The 21,249-nt window shown below is 42.1% G+C and overlaps 1 protein-coding gene across 5 annotated transcripts in view; it reads left to right on the top strand.

The window, feature by feature from the left end:
* The first annotated feature begins 3,108 nt into the window (after nt 1–3,108).
* NEK7 (NIMA related kinase 7) overlaps nt 3,109–21,249 on the top strand; it is a 76,912-nt gene continuing 58,771 nt past the window's right edge. For 2 of the 5 annotated variants that reach the window (XM_068140913.1, XM_068140917.1), the window contains exons 1-2: nt 3,109–3,331; nt 18,623–18,707. In XM_068140913.1, the coding sequence (XP_067997014.1) occupies nt 18,651–18,707 (57 nt within the window). In that variant the 5' untranslated portion in view covers nt 3,109–3,331; nt 18,623–18,650. Of the gene's footprint in view, nt 3,332–7,163; nt 7,210–18,403; nt 18,429–18,622; nt 18,708–21,249 lie in introns of those variants that run through there. The other 3 variants (XM_068140914.1, XM_068140915.1, XM_068140916.1) reach the window with 3 other exon arrangements.

Consider the following 21,249-nt stretch of genomic DNA (forward strand, 5'->3'; position numbering starts at 1 on the left):
TCCTTGAACACTGTCCAGATTTGTATGTTATATATATTCCCAGATTTGAATTATCAGATAAAGACTGGTGGACTTTTCTTAAACTAATATTGAGATATAAATAGATTTATAGCAGCAAGGCTACTGAAATGCAGCGTGAGGTCCTCATGCTTTCTGCTTCTGGCTTATTTAATTCCAGGTGTAGAGCATTAACTGGCAGCACCTTCAGGAGTTGGTAAGTCTTAAGAAACAAGCCATGTTCTGCTTCTCGTATCCCAAATTCCAGCATGTCTTTGTCTATTTTCTCATATCGTCTGCTAGCTGGTTAGGCAGTGTACCCTCCAGCCTCCAAGAGAAGCATTTGCCAGGGATAAGCCTACTCCTTAACAATCCCTAAGGCTACTGGATCTTCTGGAGCCTCTTCTGCCTTTCTGATTCTGTCTGATATAATGGCTCCATTACAGGGAATAAATGATGAATTTATTTAACTGAAAATGTGCATTGAAGACCAATGAAATACATCCTTCTAAAAATAAACCTTTGTATAGCACAGGTCTCAAGACAATCTTCCGTAGTATGTGGAAGATCTACTACTTTGCAATTTTAAAATTAGTAGGCTCACTGTAGTTACATTTATATTAAAGACTTTTTGCCTGATCATGAGGCTGGACTAATGAACTGAAATAGCTTCTTCATTTGTAAGGTTTTCTGATTCTCAAACACCAAAAAAGGAATGGAAACGACCATCCTCTAAGAAGGGGAAGGTTGGAATAGGGGTAAGATACAGCAGCTATTAGTGACACTGGGCTGAAGTAGTCCCTGGATTAATGAAACTAAACAGAGAAGTCAAAATATTATGGAGGTGTGCAGTGAAATAACAGCATGGAGAAAATAATGGGAAAAAGAATGTAAAAAAGTAAGTGCAGCAGGCATAAAAATAGGAACAAAGGGGGGAAAAAACCCAACGAAACAAACCCCCCAATAGAGTCAGATTAAGCAAAGGAAGACAGTGAGAAACCTACTGGATAAAAAGGCAAGTAAAATCTGATTATTCTCTTTTAATGCATGAATATAAAGAAAGATTCAAATGCTATGTAAGTCTCCCCCAGTGACTGTGAACTGCTCATTTTCCATCTGAATCTAGAAAAGAGCAATAGCCAGCTGTTATAGTAGTAATTGCATTTGCTTGCAATAAAGTGATACCTAGTAAGATTCAGTATTTTGTGGTCAGCTACACACCAAATACCAATCCCTCCTTTTTCCATCAGAGGGTTTGCAAATATATGACTCTCTTGCACAACTAAATTTCTGGTTGAGACTACAGGGACTTTTGGAGATGGGAAACAGTCAATGGAATTACTGATGGGAATTCTTTTGAGTAACTCCTTAACACTGTATGGCAGATCTATCAAGTTTTCAGTCTTTGGTATGTGAGGAAACTCAAAGTATGGCACTTTTTACAAGAAAATAATCTAGGGAATTCTTGTTCAAGAAACTGCTTTTGCATGATAGTTTATCCACATGGAAAAAAAAAAGGATAAATTCTCTTTAGTCATGATTTCAACTCATTCTTTTGGAATGTACTTTTAAAAAATACACAATGCACTTCGAAGGGGAAGATTGTAGGGCGTATCTGATTGCACAGGCAGTGCAGTCACCTTGTCACAATGCTAACAAAAATAGGAACTGTAAAGAACGGTTAATAAATGTGTTAACACCAGAAACATGAGAGATGACAAAAAACTTCCTTTGAAACTTTTGTTAGATTTTGTATCGCTGGATACACTGCTGATACCTGAAAGCTGGAAAGTTTGCTTCAGAGACTAGTTTTGTACGGAAGAAGGTGAGTAGACTTCCCCCCTTCCCCATTCATTCTGCAAGAAATATACATCAAGTGTAGCTTTACTTGTTACAAGGGAAAAACCCCAACCTTTATGACAATTGAGACTTTGCTTTAGAAAAAATAAAGTACATCTACTGTCTTCTCACTGGAGTGCCAGATATCTGTCTTTTGCAGAGTTTCCACACTGGAGGAAGCAGCCATTTGATCACAATAATCCATAACCTTAGATGGGAAATTGTGGTCAGCTTTCATAATTTTTCCTCATCACTGGTTCTGAAGATCTGTGTTCTGTGAAGTTAACTGCTTTTCGTCATCCTTGCAGGAATGTGAACAATGGTAGTATTCCGGAATTCATGGTTGGACGTGGCACTTGGAGCCATGGTCTAGTCATGAGGTCTGTGGTGATGGGTGGGACTTGATGATCTTTGAGGTCTCTTCCAACCTTGGTGATAGTGTGATACTGTGATTTTCAGGTACTTGGACCCAGCACTTTTGCAAAAGTAGGAGCTGGTATGATAGGACCTGCTGAGTCTTGTCTGTTTTGTTCCTGTGACTTTCATTTCTCCCACGTGTAGAAAAAATGAATGAGTCACTTTCAGCTGACATACCTGATCATACTTAAGTGTCTCTTATCTAGATCACCACAATTCACATACAAAATTTAAAAGGACTTTGTTTGACAGGCTGTTTTCCAAAGCGGACTGGGCCAAAGCCATAGACCCGTGTTGCTCACTGGAGGGCAGAACCAGTCCCCTGCTGCCAGAGGCCTGAGCTTCCGCACACTTCTGGTGCTGCCAGCAGAGCGCTTCGCTTTTCCTAATCACTGTATAATGAGTGTGCCAGTGAAGACGAAGGCTTCATTGTGTTGGCAGTATAAACGTGCATCACATGAATAGTCTCTATCTCAAAACATTTACCAGCCGAGGTAATTTTCAAACCAGCTGCAAACTCCGCCGCACACACGAAGGCAGCAGGCCGGCGCTCCCTGCCACTGGATACACGCTGTCTCTCTCCGGTTGCCAGCCAAGCCCACACCGGAGTGTGGCTGTTCCGGGATAGAACTCGGCAGCTCCGGTCCCCCGCAGGGGGAGGCCGCCCGGCAGCGAGGAGTAGCGCGCGAGACAATTCCGTCTGCCCGGTGACACACGGAAAGCGCTGCCGGCACCCCCCTCCCTCATGCGGCCGGCCGCCGACCCAACCCAGACGTGCCGCCGCTAACAGACCCCGGGGCTTCGGCCGGGAGGGAGGCGGCGGTGCGAGGCGGAGCCCGGCGGCCGCCCCGCCTCCCTCCTCGGGGATGCCGGGATGTTTACGGGCCCGGCAGGAGCAGCGGGGGGCGGAGAGGAAGTTGGGACTGCTGTGGGTGCCTGAGTAGCCTGCCAGGAGCCTATTTAGGCTCCTGCGGCCAGCTCCGGCCCGGCCCCGCGCCTGAGGCGCCCGACAAGCCGGGGAGGGGAGGAGGCCAATTGCGGGCCCCCGCGCCAGGAGAAGGCGGTGCCAAGCTTCCCGGTGAGCGGGGCAGCGGCAGGGCCGCTGGGCGAGCGGCGCGGGGCCGGGGCCGCATCAGGGGGTCCCGGTGGTAGTGGCTGCCGTTTTGGAGGTGTCCCCCCCCCGGCAGTTCCGCGGGGGCGGCCGCCGGAGTCCCGCCTCCCGCTGCCTCCTACTGGTCGCCGGGACCCTCGCTCGCGGTGCTATTGGTCGCGGTAGCTGCCGCTCCACCCGCCGTAGGGGGAGGGAGCCGTGTGGGTCTGGAAGCGAGAAACTTTCTGCGCCGCGCTCAGGCGGCGGGATGGTTGTGGTGGCGTTTGGTCCTTACACGGGGCAATGGCTATCGGTCTGGCGCTCGGCGGCTTGAGGGACAGAGTGGGGCACTGTAGGGCACTGTGTGGGGCACCTGGCGTTGTGATGGTGCCTCACTTACAGCTGGTGCGGCGTCTTGTCTGGCAACGGCTGGCCCTAGTACAGGGTACGACTGTCTGTGTCAAGAGGAGAGCAGGCGGCCCGGGGACGCTGCTCAGCGGCGGCCCGGCTCGTCCGCCTGAGCGCTCCTCGGGCTGCCTCTGGCCTGGCTACCGTGCTGTTTGCCCTAGCCCCCGTGCCTCTGCCGCTCTCTGGGCTCTTCGGGTTAACACCGCAAGAGTAGGTTGGTTCAATAGTCCTGCTCGCTGTTTCGAGCCGGTGTCCTCCAGGATCCTTTGCTCTCCTCTCACCTGGGAAGCGGATGCTCCCCGAGGGGGTCAGCCGAGTCTAGAAGTTTTCACACAGTGCTGAGTAAAAACGGTGTGATCTCTAGGAGCCACGGCCCTGTGGTAGTGAGTCGCGAGAGCCCTTGCTGAGGCAGGAGTCTCCTGCCTCTGCCCCTCTTCCCCGGGCAGCCGCCTCCAGCCGAGGGGAGCCGCCGTGGCCCCGGCACCAGCCGCGACCGCGGCAGGCGGGCGGGCGGGCAGAGGGGGACGCCTGGCCGTGCGGGCCTCTTGCAGGAGCTAGTGTTGCTTTGGCTCTGCACTTACCAGCCTGCCTGCCGGGTTTACTTTGGCGATTGGTGAGGCTCCCAGCGCCAGAAGCGGAACCGAGGCCTAGTGGGAAACCCTGGAAGTGAGGCATCCTCCATCTGCTGGAGTTTGGTTTTTTTTTTCTCCTCCTGCCGCATTCCCCATCTTATGTAGCACCCAACCTCGGTTATGCTAGTGCTGGCCCTGAATTCCATTTTGTGTCCGTACGAATTGTATGCCTGCTTGACTTGTAGGATTCGGAAGTTCAGGGTGGAACGTGCTTTGTTTTGTTCTGTATTTTGTGAGGAGCATCACTTCTTGAATGATGAAGTTACTTAGGATGTTAAACCTACTTCTGATAAAAGATGATGCCGTGTGCATACATTACATCACTCAAATACTTGTTTCTTGGCCCTGGAAAACGCTTTTGATTAATTTTTTTTTTTTCACTTCTTGTGCCAATTGAATAGTCAACTTTTGCATGACAATGTTAATCTGTAAGGTAGGCACTTCATATGATTAGATGCAAATAACCACTTGACAGCTCGACTTAAGAAGAATGAAGCTTAAAAACCTTTTAGGTTGATCTAGGAGGCAATTCAGTGTTGCAGTGCTGTGGAAATGTCTGCATTTGAAATTCTGCACTGGAATTGTCTTGAGGGAGTTAATATGCAGTAGAAGAGAACCGTTAATTCATGAGTAATGAGAAACTTAGAGGAAGGAAAGCTGTTTTGTGTTGTGGAAAGAGAAACTTACCAAGCATTGTTGGACAGCTTTAAAGTAGCAACGTAAAAGCCCCCCTGGTTTTTGTGGTTTTGATGGTTTTGTGTTGTGGGTGTTTGTTTTGTTTGTTTTGGGGTTTTTTGGTATTGGAAGAAAATAACATCTGTTCTTTAATTTCAAAACAGAAATACATGACTCTTATAAACATCAGATATTTGGGAATATGACTTCTTAAAGCACAGTTAAGACATGTTCACTGTAAGGGCAGATAACGCTGCCTTTATCATAGATACCTCGTATTTAAAATACCAGTTAGTCTTTGGAGTAAAAAAAAATAATAATTGGAGAACAAATAAAGGCATTTTAGCCAACTAAAAATCTTGTGTTGACTTGTTACAGAGTCTTACAGGGTCTACAAGAATTAAGCAAGTAGAATCTCATCCTCACCATAGAAACTTGTTTCCAAATAGGAAAAAAGGCTAACATTTTAGAGTTCATCTGAAGGCCTGAAAGTGTGTGAGAAACTCAAATGAAAAATGGCATGCAATCAGTCAGTTGCTTGTTTTACTGTGACCTGTGGTATCTTCTAAATAGTATGATAGAGCCATGTAGCCCACCCATATCTATTGTGTTTCTGCATCTGAGCTCAACTCCATTGTGCAAAGCATAACCAGTGTAGTGTATTTGTCCACAGAGACGATTTGGTGAAGCAGTTTTTTCATGCATACCAGCCCCCTCCCCCCACCCAGCCTCATATTTAATAAATGTGGTACAATATTCTGCATTTATACCAGCCCTATGTTCAGTTTTCTTGCCATTAATGTTTTGTTGCCTCCTGAAGTTTGACGTTGTTCCAGACATCTATGCTGAACGGATGAGTTCATGCTACCTTGGAAAGTCTCCTGGGAAAAGTCAAGCTGCAGGAACTTCTCTACTGCCAAGGGTTTTTTTTTTTTTTTAATTGTTTGGGGCTTACTCAAAAATCCCTCCAGATTCTTTAGAAATGATGGGGGTGGGATATTATTTCATGCAGGTTAATACTATTGATAGCCTTAGGAATTAATGGACTGATTTCCATAAAATTTGTTTGATTTAGCTATGTTCCATGTGCTTTGCAACAGAGATGAAAATTACTGACCAAAGTGGTTATAAAGGCAGCCTTTAGAGCACTGATTTGTTGTATTTATCACCGTTTGACCTCCCCTTCCCCCAGTCACAGGGGAAGGAGCTCAGACCTAGAGTGAAGTACAGTATTGCTACCTGTTTGCTGGTTCCTAAGTATTAAAAGGATCCTTCCTGTCAGATAGGATGAAAAAGCTGAAGAAAAGCAATGCTATTGAAATTAGTTGCCTCTCTGGTGAAGATAATCCTGTGCATTTGTCTCTGGCATGTGAAACATAACTGATTCAGCCATGATTTCTGTAGACAGAAAATATGAAGTATATTTCAAGTGCTGTTATTCCCTGCTGGGCGAAAAGAATATACACTTGTGTAAGTGAATTTGCTATGAAATTTTAAGCAAGGCATTAAAAAGAGAAATTTGTTAGAAGGTACTATGAACAATCCTGTTAAAGCCCACTGCATGTAGTTGATCTTGTGATACTAGTAACTTCTTACTGTTGATTATAGGTGACAAAGGAAATAGGTTGTTTGCATCATCTGGCATTTGAGAGTTTGCATTCAGACTTTAATCTGCTTGGAGTGATTTATAACAAAATTAGTCCTGTCTTATTTAATAGCTAGATCTGAGTTGGACCAGATGAATTACTTTACAGTGTCATAAGAGTGCATGTAATGACTATAGAATAGATCCTTGCACGAGTTTTTGGGGCAGGTTTGAGTTAGGTGCTGTGAAGTGTTGATGAACCAGTCTTTTTCAGTTCATTTTAATCTTACGTTGTCAACACAAAAAGTTACAACAATTTTTGATTCCTTGAAAGCTGGAAGACAAAAATATCACAGGTGAATTTAAATCTAAAATAAGTAAAAACTTGTAGGAAAATGCATAGCATTCTGTCCTGTAGAGGCCCTTCTTCTGTACTCTTTTTGTCCTCATCTGAAAGCAGATCCAAAAAAGGAGTTGTCTTTGCAGCCGTGAACTTCCAGTACTTTCCCTAAGTGAAATTCAGAACTCTGTGCTAGGTACGTGGGCTGTTTGTGAAGTTCATGCAGGTAAGTATTCAGAAGAGGAGCAACTAGCAGCCTGCAAACAGAGCACTTAAGTAGTCATAGAGGATACTTCATAAGCAGGAGTCGATCTTGCATGTTTTAGTCGGTGGAGGTTTGATGTGAAACACAGCAACAACTGTGAACTTGAGTGTTGGCCTGCTTCTGAAGTGAGTGTGCTGGCTGCTAGCTGCTTTACTTCTGAACCGAGGGATTCTGGATTACTTGCTACTGTTACGCATGGTTTCAGGGTTCAGAGTAGCACTAGTCAGAGGATGGTAGAAAGCCTGTGCAATATGTCTGGTGTTTCTTTTCTGATTCTGTGTAGTGCTTCATTCATTCCTTCATTGCTGGCGTAGCACAGATTTTACACTACACTACAGCTACGTTTTTGTTTTTCAGCTTGTGAATGTGCATCTGTCACCTGTAGTATGGTATCACAAGGTGGTGTTTTGCACTTGCTTTGGAGCTACTTAGACATTTCTCTAGGGATTATGTGGAATTTATAGTTACATGTGTTCTGCTTCATCTGTAGCAGTGTGGACGTTATCAGCTGTGATTGTGGCACAGTTGCATGCAGCCAGCATTCCAAAATGGGTGTTTTTTCCCTGGTGCCTAGCAATAATGGGTTTAACTGTCCGTGATTCCAGCCTTTTAATTTGTCCTGCATGTCTTTTAACTTCTGTGTGAAGCTCAGCTGTTTACACTTTCAGTAAATCCTTTGAGAGTCCCTTTATGATTTCTTCCTTCCCCCGCCCCCCCCCCGCCCATTTAAAACTTTCCCTTTGTTAGGGAAAGATCTTCTCTTCTACCTCCCTGCATACTGGAATTGTGAGGTTTTGGGGTTGAAAGGGATTAGCTGCTTCTCTCTGAAAATATTTGCCTTTCTAAAAATTGTTTTAAAGTTAAAAAATAATTGTCTTAACTTTTTTTTTTTTTTTTTTTTTTAATTGTACTTCTTAACCTGGTCGATTTTCCTTCTGTTTATTTTTGTTTCCTATTTCTACTTTCCTGTACAGTATTTTGTTGACACAAGTTTTGGCTTGTTGGAAAAATTGCATTTTCGAGGCTGGCTCTTGCCTTTCTGTCACAGCTCTTTTGAGTTTAAGGTCTTGTTAGCATTTCTACCTAATGATGAAATGAAATGTGGTGAGCTAGTGCACTAGTGTGCTGCTGCCAAAAGGGAGATGTTCTGTTTTTTCTACAGATCCTTTCCTATGTCTCCTATCTTTGAACTTGCCCTGCTTGCTTTTTTCTCTGGTGCTCAGCAGACTCCCATATATATTGATTCAGCTCATAGCTTGCAGAATATAAACCCAGCTGCATCAGGGAATTAAATCAGCTTAGCAAAAAATCCGTAATGGAGTTCAAGATGGCTATGCTGGATCGTGTGATAGAGAAAGGAAGAGAAAGCAAGACCTTTTGTATATAATTTCTTGTTAGAGATATAATTTGATAATAGATGTAACTGATTTAAGTTAGGGCTGCTCTGCCCCCAGCTATGTCTTTCCCTCTGTCTTTTGCCATCACAGTTCTATCCTTTTCTCTACAATGGAATGATTCAGGGAACTGAACTAGAAAAAACTGACTTTGTGAAGACCAGTTTTTATCTAGTTTCCCTTACCTAGGAGTCTGGGTAGCCACAGGAACCGCACTATAAGGAAGAGGTTCTGGAAGGTGTGGTTAAAAGGCAGGGGAAACAGCAGCATCTTGTACTCAGGTCACGCTGTCTTAGAACTGCATCCTTACAGAGGCTTTCTTGATAGTGTTGTGGTTAGAAATAGATTTCGTCCCCTGCAAAACATTTCCCTGTGGCATGATTATGACCCACCTGTGTCCTTTATAACTGGCTCTTCAGTATAAAGAAATGGGTAATCCTGTTTGTTTCCAAGTGAACAGAAGTTGAATAAGAGCATAGCAGCCTGCTGCCCAGGCAGTTTCAGTTCATGTTTCTTCAGTTTATATGAAATAACAATTAAATGGTTCAAAGAAGGACAAGCTAGTGCATATGCAGCCCTTTGGAAGCACCTTGCAAGATAAGCAATCTGCTTGAGTGACATAATTGAAATGGTGAGCGAGAAGTAAACAAAATATAACTTTTTAAATGAGGCGAATGAATGAAAAGGATGGGAAGCAGACCTGTGAAGCAGGAAAGCTTGGACTTTATTCTTCTAGTCAGCACTGGCAGTGAGTGATCTCTTGGTAGTTGTTGTATGACAGAGACTGGCATATGTGTTTTTGGAGTAGGAATGAAAATGTCTGATAAATTGGGGCAAATGGATAAGAAAGTAGCATATGAACTCTGTATAGTCCTTTTTCGGAATGCTTTTTTCCTTAGCATATTACTTTAAGTCTCTAAGGTTGCTCCTGCTCTTGCTGGAACTAACTTCTAACCCAGCTTGTGTCTGGGTGTTTTTCAACAACCAGTGTGTGTTTTTCAACAGCTTTGACTGGACTGCCCATGAGTAGGGAATTTGGACATGTTTTTCTTTTTGAAAAGTCACTATTTCCACACAGACAGATGATCGCTATTTGTAGATTAGTAAGTGCTAAGAATTTGTGTTGTGCACATTCAAGTGTTGTCCCTCTGTAGAGGGGAGGAATTTTCCTGCAATCCCATGGGCAGTGGTGATCTGGGTAGTGTATTAAAAGAACAAAGGATTTCAGAAACTGTTTCTAAAATGAAGGCCAATCCTACTTTGTATATGCATCTATCTTCAATCACTTCTAGTGTTCTAAAAGTAGCAAATACAGCTTTCTCTGAAGTGGATGCTTCTGCAGAGAAAGTTACTAATGAGTATGGATTTTTCACATTTTAAACTTTTTGACATTGTGAAGCAAATGCTTCAAATGCATCACTGCCAGCTAATAGTAAATATTCTGTGTACAAACGTGTAGGTGTGTATATACATAATCTATAAATGTGCATAGGCACATGTATATTTGTGTATGCATATATATTATAATGTATGTGTGCTAATCAGGATAAATGTCTTATTTTACTGTGCTAGTGATCAAGTTGTTCTTCCAGTCTTGATTGCTTTGTCCCATTCCATTTAATATCTTGACAGACTTGGCAGAGTTCAATAGAGTATCAGCTTAAATGCACTTTGCTTTATTAATGTATACATTTAACTGTTGTTATTTATGGAATATTTGTTCACAGGATTGGTAGTTTCAATAGTCGGCAACATCAAAGAACACCATCAGTTACTCACTGTAACATTTTATTGACCTTATGTCATGAGTTGTAGGTTTCTTGTAGTTTGTGATTGACATCAGATTGAAAAAAGGCTTAACATCTTTGAAGCATAGACATTGTGACCAGTTACGCAGGTCATGATGGTGAGAAGGCAGGCATTGATAGGCTAGTTTTGAAATACTTAACATGTTTCAGCATGGTTTTGTCATTCCTAATCCTGTCTTTTCAGCTGAGTATGTAACTTTATGAATGTGTGGCATAGTAATATGGTTGTATTTAACCAGATTTCATTCTAAGGGTCTGTGTTGGTCAGGAATAATTTACTGAAAAGGCACTGTCTAGGTCTTGTGCTGTTTCCCTACTATTTGGAATTTTTTTTCTAGATTCTCTTGCCACTCCTGTTAAATACTGAGGTTGGAATGCTGGTGGTATGAAGGTGGATGAAAGTCTTCTTGAAATACATTTTAGCACTTAAATTACAACCCAGCTGAGCTTCATCTTATCAGCTGCATCCTATTGAGGGAGGGAAACCTTGAAAAAATTAATTTGAACTAAGAAAGCAGATATCTAGATAAACTCTTGGGGGTGTTAGTTTTCTTGTGCATTTTAGAGATACTCAGCTACAGGAAGTGTACAAAGCCTTTGGACATACTGGTGTTCTGAGAACTGCTTTTGGGGTACTGTATCCATGCTGTTGTTTTCTAAATATTTCCTGGTCTTTAGGAATGGAATTAGACCATTATTAAATAACTGAAGTGACTTTCAATTTGGAAGCAAAATATTTCTGTCATGACATTAAACAAAACTTTATGTATTTCTCATTGGTTTATGCAGAGCACCAGGAAGAAAAGTTACTTTTGAATATTGAAAAGCTATGATAGATTCCAATTTGGTTTGCTTTATTGGATGCGACTCCTGACTTCCCATTTATTTGGAAAAATTATTGCTGTGCTGTCATGTAGTGCAACATGAGTGATATAGTTGGGATGCTTGGTTTACAGCTGCTTATATTCTCTTGCTTCATCCAGGATCTTCCGTGTCTGTAACCTGAGCCCCTGCTTTTAAAATCACTTTGAAAATTTGTAAACTGCACTCTGGGTGCCAGCACTGAGTAGCTGCTGCAGAGTGTTGGTCTGTTTGGGTGACCTGACCGAGTGTGGGCTGTTTTTAGCCAGCAAGGCCATTCCTTCCAAATGGCCATCCCAAAGAATGACAGTTTAAGGCACTGTATTTTCTAAAGCAGTAGGATGGCAGTTTTTTAACCTGCTCACATCAAGCTTAGGGGCCAGGCTGTTACTGCTGGGTCTAAAGTTTATTTCCTGAAGTGTATGTGGCTTTGATCTAGGAGCTGAGAGTTGCAGTTAGGTCAGTATGTCCCTCCAGGTGACAGAGAGCAGAGCTGGAATTGGATAGGCATGCTTGGAATACCTGGCATAAATTGATGGGATTAACACCAGTGTGATGGGTTGGGTAATTGTGTTTTGGGTATTCAGTATGGCGTTTAGAAATCTAACTCCTGGTTTCCAGAGCACAGGATTTTATTTTTGTTGGTTTGGGTGGGGTGTTTGTTTTTTTGTGGGTTTTTTTTTGGTTGCTGTTTCAACCAGGGTGACTGTTTGAATGCTCTGTCCAGGTTTAAATTGTGCTTTTGGGAAGCTGAGAGTTAATATGTGGTACAAACAAATGGGAATATTCCTTTAGCCTGTATGCTTATATGGAAACTGGTATTAATAGACTTTTTTTTTTTTACTCTTAGCTGAGGGTGATCTTATCTTTAGATTTAGTTAGAAAAGATTAGTTGTAAAGTTTTAAGTATCTAACATTTCTTATTTAAAGTTGGTGTTGGATACTGAAGAATCTCACTTGACACCAGAAAGTAAGGAGTATGTAGTGTGTTTAATGAATAGTTGTTCTGGAAAGCCTTGGCTCTATGCTAACTAAAATAATGGTTATAGTAAAAACTAAAAATACCTTGCTTAATTGAAGGTGTAATCTGGAAGTAAACATAGTACATTCCATCCAGATCAGCACACTGCAAATGGTGGAACTTTGTGTTTCTCCGTTGCAAATTTTGTGCAGCAGTTACACCTGTATTCTGCAGAGAAAAAAGACTGAGATTTTCAGATTCTCAGCAGAACTGTAACACTGAGTATTTTAAAAAAATCTCTATTTTTTTCAAAGTATAGCTGTTTCTTCTTTGTCACTGATGATTGACCGTCCCCAATTCAGATCCAAAATTAGCAAACAAGTATATAGCCTGTAGCTAATGGAAACCATGTATCAGTGAGACTATTAATGGCATTTTCCAGAGGAAAATGTTTTTTGTTGTTGTAGAACTGCCATCTGTTAAAGCAGTAACTTTATTACTTGAATACCATGAAATATATTTCAGTATGAATAGTTTATGAACTTGGAGCTATGAAACTAGTTTTTAAAAAGCGTGTTTCATGTGATTAGGCAGGGCATTTAAGCTTTTTCTTTTAAATAATTTGATCATGCTTTTAAAGACTTAATTGAATCATAGAATCAGTAAGGTTGGAAAAGACCTCAAAGATCATCAAGTCCAACCTGTCACCCAAGATCTCATGACTGCTAAACCATGGCACCAAGTGCCACATATAATCCGCTCTTGAACACCTCCAGGGACAGTGACTCCACCACCTGCCTGGTCAGCTCATTCCAGTGGCTAACAGCTCTCTCTCTGAAGAACTTTCTCCTTACCTTGAGCCTAAACCTCCCCTGATGCATCTTGAGACTGTGTCCTCTTGTTCTGGTGCTGGTTGCCTGGGAGAAGAGACCAACCCCCTCCTGGCTACAACCACCCTTCAGGTAGTTGTAGAGAGCAATAAGGTCTCCCCTGAGCCTCCTCTTCTCCAGGCTAAACAATCCCAGCACCCTCAAGGCCTCTCACCAACCTCATTGCTCTTCTCTGGACACATTCAAGAGTCTCAATGTCCTTCTTAAATTGAGGGGCCCAGAACTGGACACAGTACTCAAGGTGTGGCCCAGTGCTGAGTACAGGGGCAGAATGATTTCCCTGCTCCTGCTGGCCACACCATTCCTGATACGGGCCAGTATGCCATTGGCCTTCTTGGCCACCTGGGCACACTGCTGGCTTATGCTCAGCTGGCCGTCATCCAGTACCCCCAGGTCCCTTTCTGTTTGGCAGCTCTCCAGCCACTCTGACCCCAGCCTGTAGCGCTGCATGGGGTTGTTGTGGCCGATGTGCAGCACCTGGCGCTTGGTCTTGTTAAATGCCGTCATGTTGGACTCTGCCCATCTGTCCAGCCTGTCAAGGTCCCTCTGCAGAGCCCATCTACCCTCTAACCAACCAACATCTGCTCCCAACTTGGTGTCATCTGCAAATTTACTGATGACTGCCTCAATCCCCTCATCCAGATCATCAGTGAAGGTATTAAACAGGATGGGGCCCAGCACTGATCCCTGGGCGACACCACTAGTGACTGGCTGCCAGCTGGATGTGGCACCATTCACCACCACTCTCTGGGCTCGGCCCTCCTGTGAGTTCCTAACCCAGCGCAGAGTGCTGCTGTCCAAGCTGTGAGCTGACAGCTTGGCCAGGAGTTAGCTGTGGGGGAGGGTGTCAAAGGCCTTGCTGAAATCCAGGTAGACTACATCCACAGCCTTCCTCACATCTGCCAGTTGGGTCACCTGATCATAAAAGGAGATCAGGTTGGTGAGGCAGGACCTGCCCTTCCTAAATCCAAGTTGGCTGGACCTGATCCCTTAGCGATTCTTCAGGTGTGCAGTGATTGGCCCCAAGATGATCTGCTCCATGATTTTCCCTGGCACTGAGGTCAGGGTGACAGGCCTGTAGTTTCCAGGTTCCTCCATCCGGCCCTTCTTGTGGATTGGCCATTTTCCAGTCATCTGGGACCTCTCCAGTGAGCCTGGACTAATGGAAAACGATGCAGTGTGGCTTGGGCAGCTCCTCTGCCAGCTCTCTCAGCACCCTAGGCTGGATCCCATGTGGTCCCATGGACTTGTGAGTATTCAAGTGGCTCAGCAAGTCCTGAACTAATTCTTCATGGATTTCAGGGGTACTAAGTTGCAAGACTTAGAAGTCACAAGGATTCCAAGTATTTCCCAAGTAATTTTTTTTTTTTTCCTTTTAAAAAATGTTATTTTAAAATATGTTCCAGTGAAATGTCAGTGAGGAGCTCTGGTTTCTGTTCAGCAGTATGTCCTCTCCTCTGATTTCACTAACAGTTGTGGGTAGTCCCACCTCTCCTCTAGAAGGCTGATGGAAATCAGCTGGAAAGCTGAGTGCTGACTGTTGGGGTGTGGGAATGTGCCCTTGCATTTTGGGTTACTTCCTGTCTTTGCATGATCTTTAGATGTGTGGGCAGGTTATCCCAGAGCTTTGACAGGTGGCTGCTGAGGAAGTGGATAAGGACAGGGACACCTGTATGTGAAGAAAAGAAAAGGTTGTTACTCTTAGTTCAGGCAGTTGCATTTTGATAATCTAACATGCTGGTGAGGACTTAACTTCCTTTTGCTGTCTTGTGAATTTAGTGTGTGGAGTAGTGTCAGAGGAGTTACTGTGCAATTGCAATTTCAGATGAAATTTGACCATGTTGTCTTTATGCCCAGGTACTTTATCCTGCATCTTTTCTATGTAGGTGCCACCTACTGTTTTGATCCACTGAAAAAAAACCAAAGATATCAAATAGTAGTAGTTAAACAAAAGTCTTCTCATACCTTCAAAGTTTTAACAACCTGAACTTGAGTATAAGATTTAGTGCATGTGCTTGTGTTTCTGTGATTGCTGTTGTGTACAGATATGAATCCAAATGATTTTTGTCTTCAGTGGTGAAAGTTCTTTGCAAGATAAATGAATCAGAGAGTCGTTGTTCATTGCAAGTGGTGTGACGAAGACAAGCAGTCCTTTCCTTCTACATGATCAATGCAAGAGCATCTGAAAACATCAGTTAGGTTTGGCACTTTGAAAGTTTTGGGTGCTGGTGGTATAGTTGTCTTGCTTCTCTCTTCACCTGCTGTTTTCTATGAACCACTGCATGTCATGGTGATGGATTTGCAGAAGAAAGTCATTGCATCACTTGTTTAAAGAGGTGATTTATGTGTCTTTTGTATTTGCTTTTCAGTTTTAAACAAGTGCTGACTCTTTGGCAGTGTGTTTAGTGTCTTTTTTTTAACCACAAATTAGAACTTGAAAGCCACCTTTAGAAGAGTAATAAGTGGGGCAATATTTTAAATGTGAAGATGATCAATATTATACCACTATGTTTTGACCTCTGGGGTTTATTATCGAGGTGAAAGGTATTCCTCACTGTGAAAACAGTCTTCAAGCAGCCAAAACTAATTCTTATTTCTATTGACAAACAGTACAAAAGATGTGTTTTGCATCCTTGGCATTTTATATGATCAAAATGCCAAATTACTCTAAATTGTGACTCTACCATGCAATCTTCAAAGACATAAACAAGTTTAAAAAAAACACCTTCGTATGTGGACACAAAATACTGATCTTTGCCTTCCCTCTGCAAAAGCAGCAACAAATCCACAAGTGACTAAATCTTCCATGCTTCCTATGGTAGAATATTTGTTACCTTTTTAGTTCACCTGCTTTTATTATAAAAACAAGCACAGCAGGCAGAGCTGTGCAGAGTGATAATGATGTGACTTCTTCCCTTTAATTTTTATGTGTTTGGGGGGTAAATTTAGAGAAAAAGGCAGACGTAAATTCCCAAACACTTCCACTCAGTGCCTCTGACCATTCAGACCAGATGAATGGGTTGTGTAGTTCCTGAATTAACATACATAATCTAAACTTCTCATCTTAGATTCCATTAATCTTTGATAAATGTCTGCAACAGAGGGTGAAAAGTTTTGTGTTTACTCTGTTTCTCCTTAGGATTTTTGAAAGAAAGTGACCCATAGAATTACCTATTGGTGCATTGTGGTCAACAGTCTTGAATATGGCACAACACTGGCAAAACACTGCACAACTGCCAGTAGAAATACTGATTCTATTGGAAAGATTTAAATTCTTGTAGAGTTTCTTCCAAATAGCACTCAAGAAAAGAATTCTTGCTTTCTTGGCAGTGATGGAGATCTCTGCCACAAGAAATTAGCAGAAGATTTGTCAAGATTGCCGCAAATTCCTCCCTCAGAACTTTTTCTCAACTGCATAACCCCCTGTGACTCCAACTGAAGAATTCAGGTGCAATTTTGTGACCACAGTTTGGTTATCAATGCTGTTGTTAGGATTTTTTGCCTTGGTGGGGAGGTTGTATGGGGAATGTTACAGAACTTGTAATAAATGGCAATATTGGTGTCCTAGGGCTGTCTAAATGAGTGCCTGCCTAGCCTGTGCTGTGCAGCATGTATCCCATCAGACGTTTCTTCCTTTCTCGCCACGCTTATTCCAACAGCCTTTGGAGCTTCTGTCTCCTCTGCCCTCTCTTCTCGGTTTCTTTATTTTTTTCTCTTGACCTGCTTGAAATAGCTCTTTTGAGTCTCTCTTATGTTTGGATTAATTATAGCTAAGAGTCAAAAAACCAGAAAGTTCCAAGCTGTATGCTTTATGCAAGAGTACTAAGGATAGGCGGGCAAAGCTATTGGGACCCTTAGTCACTGGGGAGGATGGCTGTGGTTTGGTGTTAAAATAGCTGATGGTACTGGAACGGCATGGGGTGACTGCATTAAAACAGGGGAATGAAAACAGATGGATAATGATTGGGTTTGTGTGTCCAATGCACTGTTCAGTGCACTAGGGAAGTATATTGAGAAGCTTTGCAAAGCTGCTTTGTGATTAGTTTATCTATTAGTAATGTTACCACAGTGATGCTGCAAGAATAACAATGGTGCTGTGAACGCAAGCTGTTTGTTAGAGCTTCATAAATACTTTGCAGTAGGCTTTGAGAAACTGCCATCTATTGAGAGTTACTTCTAGCCTGTTTAGTGTTCTCTAAATAAAGTACTGGGACTATTTGTGTTTTAACAGAATAGATTGTATACTTTCATACTGAACTTAAATGGTATTTGAAAAATTTTCCTCATTCTAAGGAAAGGTTTGTGAAACAAGTAGCTCTGTGTACAGAAGGATGTTTGCAGTTTTTGAAGTATGTAGAATGAGCTGAATTAATCTATCATAGGAAATTTACTCATGTTGAAGATTTGAAAGCTATCAAAAAAGTGTTTTATGCCAAACCATTTCTAGAACTTGCAGCATTTGGACCAGAAAGCAAGAAAATAAGTAGTATAGTGAAAAGCAAGAATAGTTTTCTAGTCAGACATGTACCTCTTGTTCCTCTGTAGATTTGACCAGGTAATAGGCAGAGGCACTGTGTGATGAAGTTGTTCAGGTCTTGTCTCTTATTTATGTAAGTGTTTATTTCCATGTTTGCATTCAGAGTTTCTGGTGAGTGTTTCTGTCTTCATCTGAACAGAGATGGCTCTCACAGTTGCCAATATAATTGGATACTGCACCTACTGCCCCTCAACAAAATGTTGAGTAGTCTAAAGATGGATTTGCTTAGCTGGGGGTGGAGGGGAAGCTCTGTGAGCATTTGCATTTTCCTAATAATGATTCGGCACCCTTTGCAACCTGTGCCTCTCTGTCTGGGGAACTTGGCAGGCATCTTTTGTCCCATCTTATTGATGGTTTATGAGAGGTTCATGGCTGGGACTAGACACTGTGCTCCTGATGTGGTATCTCAAAGCTGTCTCAGTCATCTTGTCAGAATGTAATGAGTCTACTACATGTTTAGGTTTTTCTGTTTAGATGGAACTACTTTTGCATGCTCCCTAAAATGTACAGATGAATTAATGCAACATAGATAGTGTGCAGGCAGCAGTTTTAACTCTCATGCCAGTGTAGTGCTTCTCATGATGCCCATATGTCTGAAGTACCATCCGGCAGACATCTGTGTTAGATAAATGGTTGGTGCCTCTGAAGATTAATGGGGTGATGCAGCTTTTATCAGAGAGACATTTATTTGGCTCAAGTAGGATAAAGCACATCTCTTCATAATTTCAGGTGTGTAGAGTGTTTTTTATCTTTTTAAAATTATTATTATTTTAATTCTATTTCATGGAACAGCTGAAAGCTTCCTTTCCAAAACTGGAATAGTTAAATGTTAAGCATGCAAATGAGGAAATTAGTTCTTCTGACACTCACTGATCACAAGCACAGACTGAAGTGCAGTGTAGTGACTGTGTTTCTCTTTCCAGGACATAAGGGAGAGTTTTACGTGATAGAATGGATGAACAATCACAAGGCATGCAGGGGCCAAATGCTCCACCATTTCAGCCACAGGTAGGTTTTTGGGGGTGTGTGTGTGTGTTTTTAAACAGTTAAGAGTGCATGCTATTGATTCTTGAAAAAGGAAAAGAGAAATTAGAAAACATTTTCTTGTGGGGACAGAGAAGCAGCAAACAATATATTCTGATGATCTTGAAACTAATTCAGTATCAGTTTTGTATTTCAAAGAAAATAATTGCTTTTCAATTTTTTTCCTCCTACTACTTCACTACCTTTGAGGATTTGGAGTAGGAGTAGGAAGCAAAGATGAAGGCAGTTGTTTTTCTGAGAAATGGTGAGCTGTTAAACACTACACGTTTCAAATTTGTGTCAGAAATACCACATTTATTTCAGACTGTTACCTTCAACTTTCTGTTTTTGCACCTTCTGACAATGATACTACATTATGAATTAGTGTCATTACCTGTTGAAACCAGACAAGAGAAATTCCCAGTAACTCTGGTTCTGTTGCAATGAACACACATAAGAAATTTAATCTTTGGGTATGTGTTGATGGTGTGAAAGGATAAAGAAAGATGATCTGATAAGCAATAATTTTGAGACAGAGCCTTTTGAGCATTTTAGGAGATAATTCTTTGAAGGGAGTGCAAGAGCTTGTAGAGGAATCACCTACAAATATTACTGGTGGTGACTATTCCAAAGTAAAAGCTGGAACTTAAATATTGTCATTTGCTTGTTAAGAGCCTTTTATTTTACAAAAAACTGAGTTGATTCTATCTTGTGAAACTTAGTAAATGTACAAGAACCAGATTTCCTTAGCTCTGGGGTTTTTATTGTAGCATTGTGACAGCAAAAAATAATAATCTGGATTTAATAGCAATGTAAACCAGAAATTTAAGATGAATGTAGAGCTTCAATCCACCACGCTATGCTATGCATACAGGCATTTTGAGAAAATACATTCATATTTTCAAAACAAAATACTTAAAGAGAGCTGCCAAACAGAGAGGAACCTGGGGGTGCTGATTGACAGCCACCTAAACATGAGCCAGCAGTGTGCCCAGGTGGTCAAGAAGGCCAATGGCATCCTGGCCTGCATTAGGAATAGCGTGGCCAGCAGGAGCAGGGAAGTCATTGTGCCCTGTACTCTGCATTGGTTAGGCCACACCTTGAGTACTGTGTCCAGTTCTGGGCCCCTCAGTTTAAGAAGGACATTGAAACACTTGAACGTGTCCAGAGAAGGGCAACAAGGCTGGTGAGAGGCCTTGAGCACAAGCCCTACGAGGAGAGGCTGAGGGAGCAAGGATTGTTTAGCCTGGAGAAGAGGAGGCTCAGGGGTGACCTCATTGCCCTCTACAACTACCTGAAAGGTGGTTGTAGCCAGGTGAGGGTTGGTCTCTTCTCCCAGGCAGCCAGCACCAGAACAAGAGGACACAGTCTCAAGCTGCACCAGGGGAAGTTTATGCTTGAGGTGAGGAGAAAGTTCTTCACTGAGAGAGTCATTGGAATAGGCTGCCCAGGGAGGTGGTGGAGTCACCTTCCCTCGAGGCGTTCAAGAGGAGATTGGACTGTGGCACTTGGTGCCATGGTCTAGTCATGAGGTCTGTGGTGACAGGTTGGACTCAATGATCCTCGAGGTCTCTTCCAACCTTAGCGATACTGTGATACTGTGAAAATTCATATTATGGTTGTCATAAAGGGTCCCTGTTATTATTACAGGCTGTTTTCTTTGCTAAGTAAAGAGAAAATAGAAAATAGCAGAATGAATGGTGTCTGTATTTCTGGGAAACCTTTCTGTGGTTCCTGTTGGCTGACTACAAAGAGGTTTTGTATTTCCTCGTTGTCTACTGAATATTTGAATACTTGTTTCTGTCTCACAGGATCAGCTTTTTGAGGACTGGTTCAATCTTAGAAATTTTACTCTAATCTACAAATTTATTGTATTAATTTATACCAGTACAATATGCTTCTAGTTTTACTGTTCAAGTACTGTGGCTTATCTACAGGTATCTGGTATCCTCTGTGGTAAACTATGGACAGACCTAAAAGAACTACTGCTGTGATCAACTAAACACTTTCTACAAGAAAAGAAACTAATGTTTATTCTCAGCTTTAGTTAACTGTCAAACACTTTCATAATTTGCATCTCATTATTGTTTTTAAAAACAATTGCTGTGTAAACTGCTCTAAGCATGATTTTTGTCATTCAGTTTTGTCCTTGAGACAAAGTTTTGGGTTTGTGGATATGAGCTGAACCTGCATCAGAATATTGATTGTTTTGCATTTCAAAAAGAGCATAGTCTGGTAGTTACATTGCCAGAGCAGTGCTAAAGTGATGCTCTTATCTTGTTAATCCAAATTGTTTTCCCTATGGACCAGATACATACTTTAATTCTTATGTATTTCTCGGCTAATGGAGTATGCCCATAGTGAAAACTAGTAATGAAAAGAGATTACTGTATTAATTGCTGATATGTTTAGGAGAAGCAAGAATTGGAATTGCATGCAGCAGGTTTTGAGCAAGTGGTGAGGTAATGATTGATGGAAAAATTGCTTGCAAAGTTTTTGATAAACCTGTTAATCTGTTCTAATTCTC

The sequence above is a fragment of the Melanerpes formicivorus genome, unplaced genomic scaffold (assembly GCF_026170545.1).
Source record: "Melanerpes formicivorus ecotype bairdi unplaced genomic scaffold, bMelFor1.0.p_v2 SCAF_7, whole genome shotgun sequence".
Taxonomy (NCBI): domain Eukaryota; kingdom Metazoa; phylum Chordata; class Aves; order Piciformes; family Picidae; genus Melanerpes; species Melanerpes formicivorus.